This window comes from Hyperolius riggenbachi, chromosome 2 (genome assembly GCF_040937935.1).
Source record: "Hyperolius riggenbachi isolate aHypRig1 chromosome 2, aHypRig1.pri, whole genome shotgun sequence".
NCBI classification, from domain to species: domain Eukaryota; kingdom Metazoa; phylum Chordata; class Amphibia; order Anura; family Hyperoliidae; genus Hyperolius; species Hyperolius riggenbachi.
Genome location: NC_090647.1, coordinates 411462941 through 411479376, shown reverse-complemented (window position 1 = coordinate 411479376; position 16436 = coordinate 411462941). Strand labels below are relative to the sequence as shown.

The 16436-nt window shown below is 40.4% G+C and overlaps 1 protein-coding gene across 17 annotated transcripts in view; it reads right to left on the bottom strand.

Moving 5' to 3' along the window:
- CASK (calcium/calmodulin dependent serine protein kinase) overlaps positions 1-16436 on the bottom strand; it is a 461253-nt gene that overhangs the window by 98763 nt on the left and 346054 nt on the right. For all 17 annotated transcript variants that reach the window (XM_068269833.1, XM_068269836.1, XM_068269834.1 and 14 more), the window contains 2 exons: positions 16328-16413; positions 7835-7903 (listed from right to left, as the gene is read on the bottom strand). In XM_068269833.1, the coding sequence (XP_068125934.1) occupies positions 7835-7903; positions 16328-16413 (155 nt within the window). The remainder of the gene's footprint in view (positions 1-7834; positions 7904-16327; positions 16414-16436) is intronic.

Below are 16436 nucleotides of genomic sequence, written 5' to 3'. Positions count from 1 at the left end.
ACATCTGCTTCTCACATAGATGTAGAGAGAATTACTAGTAATCGTAAAACAAAAATTTACCTGGAAGCCAAAACTAATCTCAATGAAATACATAATGTGTCCATACTCATCTTAACAAAACACTAAGTGAGAAATTACTTGACAACATGAATACTTCCAGCTGCTTGACTAAGACATTTCCAAATTATTATCAAGAATGACCAGATAAACCTGGAAGATTTCTATGATCAGCTTGGCTTGCTAAGAAGAAAGTAATAGCAGCACTTTTGTTAACACTTAGAGAACTGTGGGGATAACATGAGCAGGTGCATTACTGAACAAATTTCAAAATACAAGCTCTGTGGCCATCATCTTCATCACAATTTACACATTTTGCGATTTACCGATTTGGACCAAGCATGATGCCAGTGGAGCGGTCCCTCTGCATGGTCATTCCAGGTCACTACTTTGTTACATCATGCATTGAGAATCAGCAATGCAGTCCTGCACCTTTTAAATTTCAAAATAGAAATGGCAGCTATACTTTCCTTACCGATTCTCCTAAAAGTGGGTTGAATGCAAACTTTTAAAAAAGTTAAAAGGACAACTGAAAGGGACTCCGAGCTCACCCAAAAAAAGAAAGTTGTACTCACCAGGGGCTTTCTCCAGCCCAGTGCTGGTCGGGAGGTCCCACGCCGGCGTCCTGGCTCCTCTCCTTCTCCCCGCTCCGGAATGGCTGACAGGCCGCAGCCCGGGCGACACTCTGCAGAGTGTCGGGCTGCTCCTTCTGCGTATGACGCGGCTGACGTCACACGCCGGCCGCCTCACGTCATCACGGCGGCCGGCGTGAAAGTACTGCGCATGCGCGCTTTAATCGCGCATGCGCAGTACTTTCACGCCGGCCGCCGTGATGACGCGAGGCGGCCGGCGTGTGACGTCAGCCGCGTCATACGCGGAAGGAGCAGCCCGACACTATGCAGAGTGTCGCCCCGGCCTGCGGCCTGTCAGCCATTCCGGAGGCGGGAGAAGGAGAGGAGCCAGGACGCCGGCGTGGGACCTACCGACCAGCACTGGGCTGGAGAAAGCCCCTGGTGAGTACAACTTTCTTTTTTTGGGTGAGCTCGGAGTCCCTTGAAATTAGTAGAATATGGAGGCTGACATTTATTTCTAAACACTACCAGCTGCCTGGCAGCCCTGCTGATCATTTGGTTGGAGTAGTGTCTGAATCACACCAGAAACAAGCACACAGTTAATCTCGTCAGATCTGACATTAAAGAACAAGTGATCCCCATGCTAACCTAGAAATAAAAAAAACACATATATAAGTAGATAAATACTAGTTCTACTTACTTAACAGATGTATTGCACTGTCAACATTATGATTCCTGTGACTTGTATTAAAGTGTACCTTAAGTGTCCCCAAAAAAATGAGTTTTACTCACCTGGGGCTTACCTCAGCCCCCTGCAGCTGATCGGTGCCCACGACGAGTCGCTCTGATGCTCCGGGTCCCGCTGGCGGCCACTTCCGGTTTCGCCGTCAGGACCCGTCAGGCTGGGGAACGCGGCTGATACTACGCGTTCCCAGCCAAAATAGCACCCCTATGCGGCCATATGTCCGCATAGGCACCCGTATGCGGACATATGGCCGCATAGGGGTGCTATTTTGGCTGGGAACGCGTAGTATCAGCCGCGTTCCCCAGCCTGACGGGTCCTGACGGCGAAACCGGAAGTGGCCGCCAGCGGGACCCGGAGCATCAGAGCGACTCGTCGTGGGCACCGATCAGCTGCAGGGGGCTGAGGTAAGCCCCAGGTGAGTAAAACTCATTTTTTTTGGGACACTTAAGGTTCACTTTAAGGAAAAGCAGAGAGTCCTACTCTAGGCAGTTTCCATCTTTGTTACCTTTGACCTCCTGACATTTCCTCCCTCACTTTTTTCCTCCTATTGCTAATAGTGTATACTTTACCCACCCTCCTCCCAGAGTCTTCAGACACTCCCACTGAGGTCTATACTAGGAAGTGCTTATGTCATTAGAAGGAGGGGAAAGAGGATGAATATATTATGGATAAAAAGACCCCCAGCAATGGCAATGCAATGGAACTCAAAGGGCCAATGCTCCTAAGGTATGTGATAACTCCAAACCATAACAGCAGAAAACGTTTTGAAGTTTTGAATGCAGGATTCACATCTTTATCACTTACTACACTCAGACCAGTTGCTGTTGAAATTTGATTTTTATGGTGACAATCCTGCTTTAATATCAGAAACACCTGATCTGCTTCATGCTTGTTCAAGGTCTAAGGCTAAAAGTATTAGAGAGAATCAGAATAGGATAGCCAGGCAACTGGTATTGATTAAAAGGAAATAAATATGGCAGTCTCCATATGCCTTTTGCTTCAGTTGTCCTTTTAAGATACACACCTCAGCAGAGGGGAGTCTCTGGATATATGTGCTCAAATGGGAGATAAAAGGCTTCTCCCCCATTTGAGCACACTATTCCAGTGCTGGGCCCCTCTGAAGCACCGCCCCACTGCGCCAGTGCAAGAAAGCCTGGAGCCACCTCTGCATGGCTCTGTGCCACTGCGCATGTGGGGGCCATTAGTGCATCTGCGCATATTCACAGACGTGAACATGGCTACAAAGAAGAAGGTCCTGGCGACTAGTGGCAAGCTCAAGAAGGATTGGAAGATCTAGAGGATTACTAAAGTGAGTATTTTTTTAAATCACAGATTTCCTATAATAAAGATGTAAAGCATACACCATCAGTGAAAAGTCTTAGAATGTCCCAATATCTACCTCAACTGAAATTCAAGCAGCTCAAGCACATGAATACCTTGAAATGTTACAAAAGATAAGTGTTGATCTGCCAGAGGTTAAACAAAAAGTGAGGTTACCCAAAACTGAAGAGTAGTGTACACGTCAGAATTCTATTAAATTACCTTTTACAGCAAACAAGAAATGGTTTAATAACTTATAGCTGTTGTGCAGCAATGGAGTGGATCAAGCCTGTTGTTGCTATCAATTCCCAGTGTCCCAACTTTTTCTAGGCTTCTTACAACCCCTTCTGTCTGCATAAAAATAGTTTTGGGACATACTGTGGTACCACACCCTTGTGAGCATTGTCTGACCAATACAGTACTGCAGAAAATAGTGTGTTGCTTTAAAATGGGAGAAAAAGGCAATTTACAATAGGAAGAGAGAAAGACCATCATAACACCCAATAGTGCAGGTCTTTTCTACAGCCAACACGACTAAAGATAGGGAGATCAGACCTGAACAACTGACTGTGCGCAGTCTGGGTGTACAGACTGATTGGGAATTAAAAATTGCTCACCCTGCACAAGTCAGCAGCGTTAAATACTATTTGCCCTCTATGCCACCACGGACCAAGGAGGAATTACGTAATTCGGCTTTCAGCTGGAGCTCACCACCAAATTACGCTGTTTTTATAGTAATTTGGGCTCAGTCTTTTGACGGCAGCCAAATTACTGTCTGAGCGCCGCATTAGCCGTAATTTCTATTACGGCCTATGGTGGCGTCATGTGCGTTGGAATCTTCGGCACTGCTTTTACTTGCTTCAATCGCTGGAAGCATTTAAGTCCAAACACAAAGAGACACCTGTTTAGTATGGGATTTATGAACACCTGACTACTTCCTCTGTAAAACAGTCCAGCCTTCAACCCTGTATTGATCTGAGTCATATCTATGCGCTTTGAGTACTAAGGAAGAAATGGTCCAGACATCACACTGTGGGAGGACCACAATATCAGCCATACAGATATCCCTGATGAACTGTTTGAGAAAAGGTAAAGATTTCTCGAGGGAAAGTGAGTATCGGCTACTGATTGGGACGAAGTTCAATCCAAGGTTAAAGTTCCTCTTTAAAGCCCATTGAGTTGGATTGGGATGAACCGGACAGAAGAGTGAAAGCAAAGCAATGTACAAGTGCTATACATTATTGGGAACTTAAAGCGGATCCGAGATGAAAAACTAACTATAACAAGTAACTATATATATTATCTAAAGTTTAGATAGTTTACACAGAAAATCTAGCTGCAAACAGCTTTAATAGAATATGATTATTTTTTCCTGTGATACGACAGCAGCCAAGTTGTTTGTAAACATTACATAGAGGCAGGCTTATCTGCATCTTGAACAAAACAACCTAATTCCCCCTCCTCCTCCCCTCTGAAATCTCTGGCTAGTATTACCTCCCCCTCCTCCTGCCCAGACTGAGCTCCCATGAGCCCTTGCTACTGTCTGAAAGTGCCTTGGCTCTCTGAAAACCTGTGGGCATGGCTTGTTTAGTTTATAGGGAATTAGATTATTAAAACAAAAACAAAAAATGATTTGGCTTGAGGAATGCCCTATAAACAATAGGAAAGGAACACAATTATGCAATGTGTAAAAGTTCATCTCGGATCCACTTTAAGCAACACAGCAGGGAAGAACTTTCTGAAGAATATTTGATTTCCATTGTAAAAAGAATGCCATGCGTGTATTTAGCAGTTATATCTATCAAAGGTAGCTGCTGAGGATAGTCAATGTTTAAAATGATGCAAATATTGTACACAAATTTATGCAGCCTGAAAATGGACAAATCTAATAATGCCAGGGTGAACTCAATTGATCAATTTTAAAGTTGCATAAACCGCATTATCCTACATCAATTATTCACATCTCATTGAGCATCCCTAGAGGCTACTTTGATAAGACAAAAAACTTTAGAATACATTTTGGTTTACACTTGAATTCCATTATTTCTTTAACTTCAACTGCTTATTTGTTTTAGGCTTTGCAGAGTACAATGAGACATTGAACTGCTTGACTTTTAATAAAACACTGGGAAACTTGGGGTGACTGGTAGTGTATAGTCACATTATAGCAAGACTGACTAAAACAAATTGCACTCAGATTTCATTTATATATTTCAAGGCCGGACATTCTTTCTGATATTTTTACTTTTTTGTAAGTATATTAGGAAAAGTTGGCCAGATAATGGACCTGTGGATGTTGCAATTTACAATAAACAACATATGCAACATATGTAAACAAAAATATATAAACAACATATGTACCACTATCCAAAAGGTTCCAAAAGTAATAGTTATTTATTTGGGTTGGAAAAAAAAAAAAGAAAAAAAAAAAAAAGACATATGTCCATAGAGTTCAACCAGATTAAAGAGAGAACCTTTTCTGTCCAAAATACACAAGGGTGATAAGCAGAGGTTTATTCCTCTAGTTGCATTAGCACGAATGGATGACAAAGGAAATGTTTAGAAGGTAAAGTAAAATGCTTAGATCTCTTTCACAACAGAGCCGATTTCTGGTGCTTTGACACAAAGTCAGAACTTTACTTTAGCCAAGGTAAAATGAAAATCCATAGACTTTCATTTTACCTTTTACATCTAATGCTGAGTTTTAGCGTGGTGCGGTACGACGCATCCGGGGCTTTTAATTGTCCGGCGCTGGTGGTTTCCTGTTGGGTGAATTATTAAAAGATAGAGATTTTCCAGCAGCTCCTTCATGTCAGTCCAAGACTGCACGCCTGAAGCCTGATATGTGCTGCATGCATTGCCTAAGCAACTCTTATTTAATAAGACAATCTGCACAAAGTCCATGGCAACTGTCACTCCAAGTTTGCAACGCTCTTCAGATCCTAGGAATACAGAACTGGACTGACATTAAGAGGAACTGTAGTGAAAATAACATAACGAACAACATTGCTCATTTTTTACAATATTAATTTATAGATTCAGTCAGTGTTTGCTCCGTGTATCTTTCTTCTCCCTGATTCACATTCTGAAAGGAATCACTGGTGGCCACATCTTTAGTTCTACCAGGTGATTTGTGCGGAATGTTAGATTACTGAGAGTTCTATGCACAGAGGGAGACACTGCTTGCTTGGCAGTTGGAAAAACCTTCAAATCACAAGTCTTCCAGGTTTGCGGATACAAGGTGAACTGGATTTCTGAATTATGTCCACAACTTGAATCCACAACATGGAAGACTTGTGATTTGAAGAATAAAGAATGAAATTTTCCTTTAAAACCCCTCTTTCTCTGCTTGGACTTATGTATACATTGTGTACTGCTCTAGGGTGGAACAGTGCGAATTTTATATAGGCTTTTAGTTGGAAAAACCTGTTATTTCCCACAATGCAATGAGGTTCATAGACAGCAAACTCTCAGGACCACGGTCATGACATCACACTGGGGGTGTCACCACCCTGATGATCTATTTGAAAAAAGGTAAAGATTTCTCATGGGAAAGAGGGTATCAGCTACTGACTGGGATGAAAGTCAGTCCTGAGTTAAAGTTCCTCTAAGTATTGCTGGGCTGCATTTACTTGGTCTATAATTTTAACTTGCATACATAAAGACCTATAATTTAAAAGACCGATACTCACTCCATTACGATATTTAAATTGTTGGTGCAGGCTAGCCAGGCACAATAATTTCTGATGTCAATTCTCATCTAGGTAGGGGGTAGGAGTTTCACCTGTATAATTATCAACACTCATGGCTTATCCATTCACTGATACCATAGTGGGAAGACACTTCATTGAAAATTTTGACAGGCCAGGATGTATTGGCTCATTCTACATATAATGGGATTGGGCAGCACATTAAGCAGCACTCTGGTAAAGGGGGCACAAAATGTTAACTATACTGCTGTTTGTAAGTAGTTATTCTGTACTATACAGTAATTATACAGCATTTAAATCTGTTAACACGAGTGACATGCAAGCAAGTAGACCTGTCTGCATGCATCTTATACAGTGTAGAGTATTCCAGGAGCCCTAAATTCTAGGATACTTCGATACATAAAAAAATGGTTAATAGTTTAGATTAGTCCGACCAATTCCTTGGTTAGCTCTGCCCTTTCCATTTTCCAATCCTACCTATTAGACTAATGCAAAGTTCAGTGACAAATTATAAACCTTGGAAGGCAGGAGGCTTTGCAGTGAATTTCAACAAGCAGCACATGTATTTGAGAGTAACTTAATTTGGGCTCCAAGGGATCTCTCTGCAAGGTATATGGAGGTACATGAAGATATGTAGAGTTAACGTAGACTTGAAGAATACTAATCTTACTCCAATTAGTAAAAACTAAAGAAAGGAGATCAGTATGCTCAAAAGGTCATGCTAGGTAAACTTCTGAAAAAGAGAAAGATATTTTATAGTTCTAATCAACCATATGAAATTTCACCAACTATTACATTTCAGGAACAAGTTTCATCAATATTAATTTAGTCCCCAAACTGATGATAACCAGTACTTAAAGCACACATCCAAACTGCAAAGTTCTATGCAAGACAATCTAATAAACAGCTGAAGAGACAACAGGTGCTTGCCTGAAAAAATAAAGCCATAGGAGAAATGCAATATACTCTATACCAATTTTTAAAAGTTCTAATTTGCTCATGTCATACAAAAGCACATAAGAGCTTATCGGACAACCAATGAACAATAATCTGCAAAATGCAATAACTGAACACATTTTTTTTTAAAGATTAAATATTACTGGCTGCTGCACAATTTCTGCATTGGCATCGACATGGAAAGATCAATTTTAAAAAAAAGCCTATATACTATAACTCTACTTAAATAACTCCTTAATAAGAAAATGAAAATACTACGGGTAAAATAGTATAACGGAAATGTTATTTTCAGAAGAAAACAGACTCTAAAGGAGTGAGACATATATGGTTCCGTTATCTTTGTTGTAAAATTGGTGTGCATGATCTACTAGCACAGGCAGAAAAAAACTTCTCAAGAAGCATATAACAGCCATTAGCAGGTGGTTAGAACCAAGGTACAGGAAGAGAAGGTGGTCAGAGTATGGAGGAATTACCTCACAGGATGAAGATTGGGTGCGGTAACTTGGAACAATCTTGAAAGTGATGCTACCCCGCATTTCTCTCTGAAAATATAAAGAAAGATGTTTAACACCACAAAACTGTAAAAAAACAAAAACAAAATTCATCACAAACAGAAACACTAACACTGAATAAAATTTCCCTCCAAATTTTTAACCTTTGCAACATGTATTTTATAAATTGTACTATCATTCATTAACATGCTTCTAAGCAGTATTAAGCAGGACAGTGCAAATTAAACTAGTCAAATGAAAAAAGTACTGGGTGTCCCTCTGCTGCAGCTGAGAGTCTGGGTCATGGATGTAGCACATAAGATGGATAGACATAGTCTTAATTATACAGAGACAACATTTGTGTTGACTAAAATTAAAGTAAAGAACATACACAAAAGTTTATTAAAAATAAGGATGTGAAACCCAATGTTTGGCTGTCTGCACATTGATCCAACATGTCCATTCCAACTCATGTTGGGCGTACTGGAAAAGGAGTGAGGGCCTGAGCCCACCAATGCAGATGTGCGCAGTTGTGTCCGCTTTTCAGCAACACATCAATATGACAGATGCTGAAAAGTGGACAGAAGCAGACACAACTGTGTTAGTGGGCCTCGGGCCCTAAGGGGAGGACAGTTATGTAAAGGTGCAAGGTGGAAGACTTTGATCATTTACCTGATCTACTACTCATTGTATAAAGTATGGATATCATAATTTAGCAGGGAATTAGCCAATACAATCAGCCAGCAGTTTAATCTACAAAAGGAGCCACCAGAAATGCCATTTCATTAACAAAAAAAAACAGGACATGAAAATTTTCTATGCATCTACAGATATCTTCAACTGACACCTGTGTTCATAACTACAGATTAAATAAAAGTACAGATCAGCGAGAGTGATTTAGAATTTCTCTTTAAACTATGCCATTATTCTAAGTTCCTTACTCCATGTATCACAGCAGATTACAAAACATGTTTATAAAACTGGAAAAAAATATCTGGCACAGATGTAGTCAGAAAAGTACAGCAGCAAATGGCACAGCTAGTGTGCAACTATTCACTGCACCCCGAAAGGCGTGCAGAAGACATCTATAGTTCAGATACACTTTTTAGTTACATATACACTTTGTGATAAATATTTCTTGAATTTTTTTTACAAAATATTGAAAAACAGTTAAATCAATCCTTATGGTCTCTCTAGCCAAAACCCCTAGCCCCATACAAAGCAATATAAGGAGCAGAATAATCTCTCATTCAGAAGATATTGTAATGGGTAAAGTATAGTTTACATCTACATATCAATTTTATAAATAGATATCCAACAGTTCCTAAACTTTTTAGTAGTACTTCTATTTTCGTAGACACTTTTGTACAGAGGCAAGCCTACATTTATGAGTGCTATAAGTTCTGTCAGTCGGTGCCATGGGGTTCTTCCACCAGTTTCTTAGCATAAAATATAAGTAATCTAGCTATTAAACACTGCCGATATTTAATTGAAATTTCTTAGAAAAGATCAAGAAGCAGGGCCTTGGGAGTACATGGAAATTAATTGTCGAGTCTGGTGAGGATATACATTTGGCTCCTGAACATCTAAGGGAAAACCGTATCACCACATCTTCAACAAATATCATGAGCAAGGCTCTATTTAAAAGACTCTATATGATGTTAAATACGTTTTATAAAGAAATATGAGTGGTCAGCTTGTGTCGCATTGAAGTAGGAGTTTTTAATAGCGTGTGAATTGACTTCAGGCTACTCTTCTTCAGTCAAATCATGAATGTCACATTGCCAGGCTAAAAGAGGTTTCTTAAAAGTCCCCATATCACCAGTCAACAGCACCCCATGTTACGGTGATGTGACCCGTGTAAGACCAGAGTGGATTCGTAGTTCTTCAATAGGATGTGATTCCATAGTTAAGGGGTGTTCATCAAACTGGGTTTTGATGGTGTGGTGGAGTTGAAGATACCTGTAGTACACATAATTTGGTAAAAAATGCTGATCTTTAAGAGCAATTGAATTGCATGATATCACTGCTTTCTATAGTTTACAGCTTAACAATACCTTCATCCAGCCATATAGGAGGATCAGGTGGTAAATTCTTTTAATTTAGCAATATTCTATAACCGGGTGAATGGAGATCCTTGTCACCCCTTCCCTTTTTTTAAAGGCATAAACCCACCTGCCAGCTCCCAAATTTGAAAAGTGGTAATTATAGGCAGAGCAAAAAGATCAGGGCAGAGTGGGCATCCCTGAATCGTACCACGCTCTAGGTGAAAGTACAAAGACTCTGTCGTAGCCCTGAATTACCCTTACACGCCCTGCACAGCATAACATTGCTGCTATGGGGCACCTGGTTTCAGTGCCTGGCGCTAAGCATCATGCGCTGAAACTACCTGCTTCATTGTAGCATGGTATATGATGATAAAGGCAAGAAAGTATCTCCAATATAGATTTATGGCATACATTCAATATTAAGTCCACTCAACAGTGTTGATAGCTTTTTCAGCAACAAGGGATGCTAGAACCTAGATCTTGAATTGACATGTTGAGTGGAGAGGTCATTAACTATTGCAGGTTAAAGTGGACCTGAACTCTTGCACAGGACAGAAGGAAAACTGAGAAAGGCACCCTGTATGTATTTAGAGAGTTTAGCCTGTCTAATTCCCCCTCATTTGAGACTATTCACAAGTTGTAATTTGAGCTCTCCTGTGGCACATGAATGCCATGGTAGATAAGATCATTTAAAAGCACAGGATGTTAACAATATGTCTGCTTCCATGAATTAGGACGTAGAAACAGTGCAGATTTATTTTATGATTTATATCAGCTCCAACAAAGAGGTTTTTTTGTTTTAAGGTTATTATGCTGTTGCGTATCTTTTACTGCAGAGAGGACGTTCTGAGTTCAGGTCCACTTTAATGTCACTGCCTTTTCCCGGAATGAAACCAGATTTGCCTTCATGGATGACAGAAGCAATAATTCTATTTAATCGTATTGATAAGAACTTAGCCAGTATTTTGCGGTCTACATTTAACAGGGAAATTGGCTTGTATGAATAGCCTAGTATGTATCACATTCCTTTTTATATAGGACTGTAATCAAAGCTACTGCCAGGATAGAGAGGTAAAGCCTGCATTGCTTTTGAAATTTAACCTTTTTGCAGTCTCAAACAAATTATCTTCTTCGAGATAGTGCAATGTATTTTGAACTCAGCTGGCAGAACTCATTGTGCTGTAAATTCTTGGAATGCTTTGATGTCTCTGCTAGCAGAGGATATAGAAACTGAAAGAAGAAGTCCTTTGCTATTGTCTCACACTGCCTCCTAGTGGGCAAGTGGACATAAACACACATTACAGCAGTACTAATTAGTAGCAAGGTAATGTAACAAATAAAACAATTGCTAAAATAAATTGGCCTGAAGCACTTGCAAGCCTCTAAATAAATTGGCTGCTAAAGGGTTAGAAAAGGCAACAGGACCCCTAGCACCTATACCACCAAGATGCACTTCTGTGATACATTTTTACATTGTGATGTACAACTGTGATGAATTTTACAATGTGATGTGATGTACCTCTAAATCTTCAATGAATCATGCCACCAAAGGTACAGTGCCAGATTCACGTTTGTTTACTGCTCTATTTGTTTTTAAATTTTCCTTAAAGTCCTTAAGTAGCCAAGGCACTTTTTTATAGATTATATATAGCTTTCATGGTGAGTAGTAAAGGTCAGGGGCTTTTCTAGTCTTAAGAGTTATATATAGTAGATTAGATATACAGTGGTGTGAAAAACTATTTGCCCCCTTCCTGATTTCTTATTCTTTTGCATGTCTGTCACACTTAAATGTTTCTGCTCATCAAAAACCGTTAACTATTAGTCAAAGATAACATAATTGAACACAAAATGCAGTTTTAAATGATGGTTTTTATTATTTAGTGAGAAAAAAACCTCCAAATCTACATGGCCCTGTGTGAAAAAGTGTTTGCCCCCCTTGTTAAAAAATAACTTAACTGTGGTTTATCACACCTGAGTTCAATTTCTGTAGTCACCCCCAGGCCTGATTTCTGCCACACCTGTTTCAATCAAGAAATCACTTAAATAGGAGCTATCTGACACAGAAAAGTAGACCAAAAGCACCTCAAAAGCTAGACATCATGCTAAGATCCAAAGAAATTCAGGAACAAATGAGAACAAAGTACTGTAATTGAGATCTATCAGTCTGGTAAAGGTTATAAAGCCATTTCTAAAGCTTTGGGACTCCAGCGAACCACAGTGAGAGCCATTATCCACAAATGGCAAAAACATGGAACAGTGATGAACCTTCCCAGGAGTGGCTGGCCGACCAAAATTACCCCAAGAGCGCAGAGAAAACTCATCCGAGAGGCCACAAAAGACCCCAGGACAACATCTAAAGAACTGCAGGCCTCACTTGCCTCAATTAAGGTCATTGTTCACGACTCCACCATAAGAAAGAGACTGGGCAAAAACGGTCTGCATGGCAGATATCCAAGGCGCAAACCACTTTTAAGCAAAAAGAACATTAAGGCTCGTCTCAATTTTGCTAAAATACATCTCAATGATTGGCAAGACTTTTGGGAAAATACCTTGTGGACCGACGAGACAAAAGTTGAACTTTTTGGAAGGTGCGTGTCCCGTTACAGCTGGCGTAGAAGTAACAGCATTTCAGCAAAAGAACATCATACCAACAGTAAAATATGGTGGTGGTAGTGTGATGGTCTGGGATTGTTTTGCTGCTTCAGGACCTGGAAGGCTTGCTGTGATAGATGGAACCATGAATTCTACTGTCTACCAAAAAATCCTGAAGGAGAATGTCCGGCCATCTGTTCATCAACTCAAGCTGAAGCGATCTTGGGTGCTGCAGCAGTGCAATGATCCAAAACACACCAGCAAATCCACCTCTGAATGGCTGAAGAAAAACAAAATGAAGACTTTGGAGTGGCCTAGTCAAAGTCCTGACCTGAATCCTATTGAGATGTTGTCTCATGACCTTAACCTCCTGAGCGGTATGGACGAGCTCAGCTCGTCCATCACCGCCGGAGGCTGCCGCTCAGGCCCTGCTGGGCCGATTTGCACCAAATAAAGTGCAGCACACGCAGCCGGCACTTTGCCAGCCACGTGTGCTGCCTGATCGCCGCCGCTCTGCGGCGATTCGCCGCGAGCAGCGGCAAAAGAGGGCCCCCCTAGCCGCCTGAGCCCTGCGCAGCCGGAACAAAAAGTTCCGGCCAGCGCTAAGGGCTGGATCGGAGGCGGCTGACGTCAGGACGTCGGCTGACGTCCATGACGTCACTCCGCTCGTCGCTATGGCGACGATCTAAGCAAAACAAGGAAGGCCGCTCATTGCGGCCTTCCTTGTTTATTCTGGGCGCCGGAGGCGATCGGAAGAACGCCTCCGGAGCGCCCTCTAGTGGGCTTTCATGCAGCCAACTTTCAGTTGGCTGCATGAAATAGTTTTTTTTTAATTAAAAAAAAACCCTCCCGCAGCCTCCCTGGCGATCTCAATAGAACGCCGGGGAGGTTAAAAAGGCGGTTCAAGCTAGAAAACCCTCAAATAAAGCTGAATTACAACAATTCTGCAAAGATGAGTAGGCCAAATTTCCTCCAGAGTGCTGTAAAAGACTCGTTGCAAGTTATCGCAAACGCTTGATTGCAGTTATTGCTGCTAAGGGTGGCCCAACCAGTTATTAGGTTCAGGGGGCAGTTTCTTTTTCACACAGGGCCATGTAGGTTTTGAGTTATTTTTCTCACTAAATAATAAAAACCATCATTTAAAACTGGATTTTGTGTTCAATTATGTTATCTTTGACTAATAGTTAACGGTTTTTGACGAGCAGAAACATTTAAGTGTGACAAACATGCAAAAGAATAAGAAATCAGGAAGGGGGCAAATAGTTTTTCACACCACTGTAGTTGGCTCGATTTCCTCAAGAGTGATGCCAACCACCAGTGACTCAAGCTCTTCTGTAGTAAAATGAGAGAGTGAGAGAGTGATATCTACATAATAAAGATTAGTTTGCAGTGTAGAGGTTTTAGACATATAAAATTCATATAAAATATCTCCCGGATGCCTCAACTCTACACCAGAGTTATAAGTTTAGCAATAGGAGTTGGGCTTTTCTCATGACCTACCATTTGAGCTAGTAATTTGCTAGCTTTGTCACCATGCTCAAAAATTCTAATTTGCTTAGTTTACCATTTAGTATAGCCAATCTTTTTTTTTTTTTTTTTTTTTTACTGTACTAAGGTAAGAGAGCAACTGGACTCTAGGCACAGTGAGTCAATGGGGAGAGAGCCATCATAGGCGACCAGTAACTGATGCACCAAAGTCAAGGACCTCCTCCAGAGGTCTGAAATTCCTCTAGTTAACATGTATCAAGGATTATCCTGCAAAGGAATCATATATTAAGTCTATTCTGGATAATATACAAAAAGAGGACAAGTGGCATGTAAACCCTTGGCTATTGGGGTGCTTTCATCGCCATACATTGATCAGGAAGTAGATTTTTTTACTAGCCAGAGTGCTGGGACCTCTGAAGATCTGGGATGCAATCTATCCTTAGATGGGTATCGCGCTCTTCTAGTGCTACCTGCTAGCCCATGTGCATGACCACACCCTCACATTTACACATTAGTTTTCACAGTAATTGTATGCCTCTGTCTTTTTTTTTTTACTCTTTAATTTATATGCATGGCCTTGGAAACTTATTAAATTCATTAGGTTTTCAATATTAATGCTTTTTTATATTGTACACATGCTCGCAGACAGCTTGCAAGATAGCAATTAGCAAGGGGTGTGCAAAAATGCTTACACTATAAAGAAAACCTTAAAGAATTATACTGCTTTTGGTACAAAAATGGTGTGGAAAATAAATGCCAGGAAGGTATAAGTTAGGTATTCGAAACTAGAATAAAAGTTTTTTTTCTATGTGGGGTGTCTTTTTTTTAACAACCTTTTTGTGTGAAAATAGATACCCCTATACCAATCTAGGTGGGGAAAGGTGGCGTTATTAGGCTGGCATCTGGGGCCCCCTCTGAACTTAACTCAGAGAGATACAAATAATTCGGAGTTGGAAACTAATTTTGTATGCAAATTTATGCAGCCTAAAATGGTACAATTGAATTCTACCTTGGCATGATTTACTTGGTCCACTGTCAAGTTGCAAACATTTGCATACAACATTTGCACATCACTGTCCATCTGTAATGAGGTGCTAAATTATTACCAGGATTTATATACTGTTATGCCATATATAAAATGGTGAAAATAAATGCCAAAAAAAGAGTAAAGGCAAATCTGACTGGGCCACTGTAAAGAAGTTCTTTTTTGATTAGGTGTAGATTAACCACTTCACCACTGAGGGGTTTTACCCCCTGACCACCAGAGCAATTTTCACCTTTCAGCGCTCCGTCCATTCATTCGTCTATAACTTTATTATTACTTATCGCAATGAAATGAACTATATCTTGTTTTTTCCGCCACCAATTAGGCTTTCTTTAGGTGGGACATTATGCCAAGAATGATTTTATTCTAAATGTGTTTTAATGGGGAAAATAGGAAAAAATGTGGGAAAAATTTATTATTTTCAGTTTTCGGCCATTATAGTTTTTAAATAATGCATGCTACTGTAATTAAAACCCATGAAATTTATTTGCCCATTATTCCCGATTATAAAACCGTTTAAATTATGTCCCTATCACAATGTTTGGCCTCAATATTTTATTTGGAAATAAAGGTGCATTTTTTCAGTTTTGCGTCCATCCCTAATTACAAGCCCGTAGTTTATAAAGTAACAGTGTTATACCCTCTTGACATAAATATTTAAAAAGTTCAGTCCCTAAGGTAACTATTTATGTTTTTTTTTTATTGTTTATATTTTTTTTTTTTTTAAATTACAAAAAAAAATAAAATTGGGGAGTGTGGGAGGTAATGAGTTAATTTATTATGTAAAACAATTTATTTGTATGTGTAAAATGCATTAGGGTGTAGTTTACTATTTGGACACAAGATGGCCACAGTGAGTCTGTTTACATGCGACCTGTAAGCGTCCGGAAGGACGCTTACAGGAAGCAGTAGGAGGCTGGAGAATCACAATGATCGCGCTGTTTCTGAAAGAAGCAGCAGATCATTGCGGGGGCTTAGATCAACGAACAGGAATGGATTTTCCCGTTCATTGATCTCCGGGCAAGCGGGCGGCGGCGTGCACGAGCGGCGGGCGTGCGCGCACGAGCGGCGGTAGCGCGGACAGCAGCGGGAGCGCGGAAGGTACGGATTTCTCAGTCCCTGTTTTTTTAGGAGGGAAAAAAGGGGCGGAGAAATTCGTACCGCCGGGGGTAAAGTGGTTAAGGGCTGCTTGGAGTCATTAACTCAATGTACAACATTGAATGGAAACATTATGAATCTCTTATAACTAAAGCAAAAACACAAACTGTTGACACCTCTAGTATATAATTTTAAACAACTGACCAGCATTTTTTGAAGCTGTTCCACAGTTTGGTTTGCTACACTTATTCCATTGATTTCCCGGATCTCATCACCTACATGAAGGGTACCTGTACAATAAATAAAAAAAATA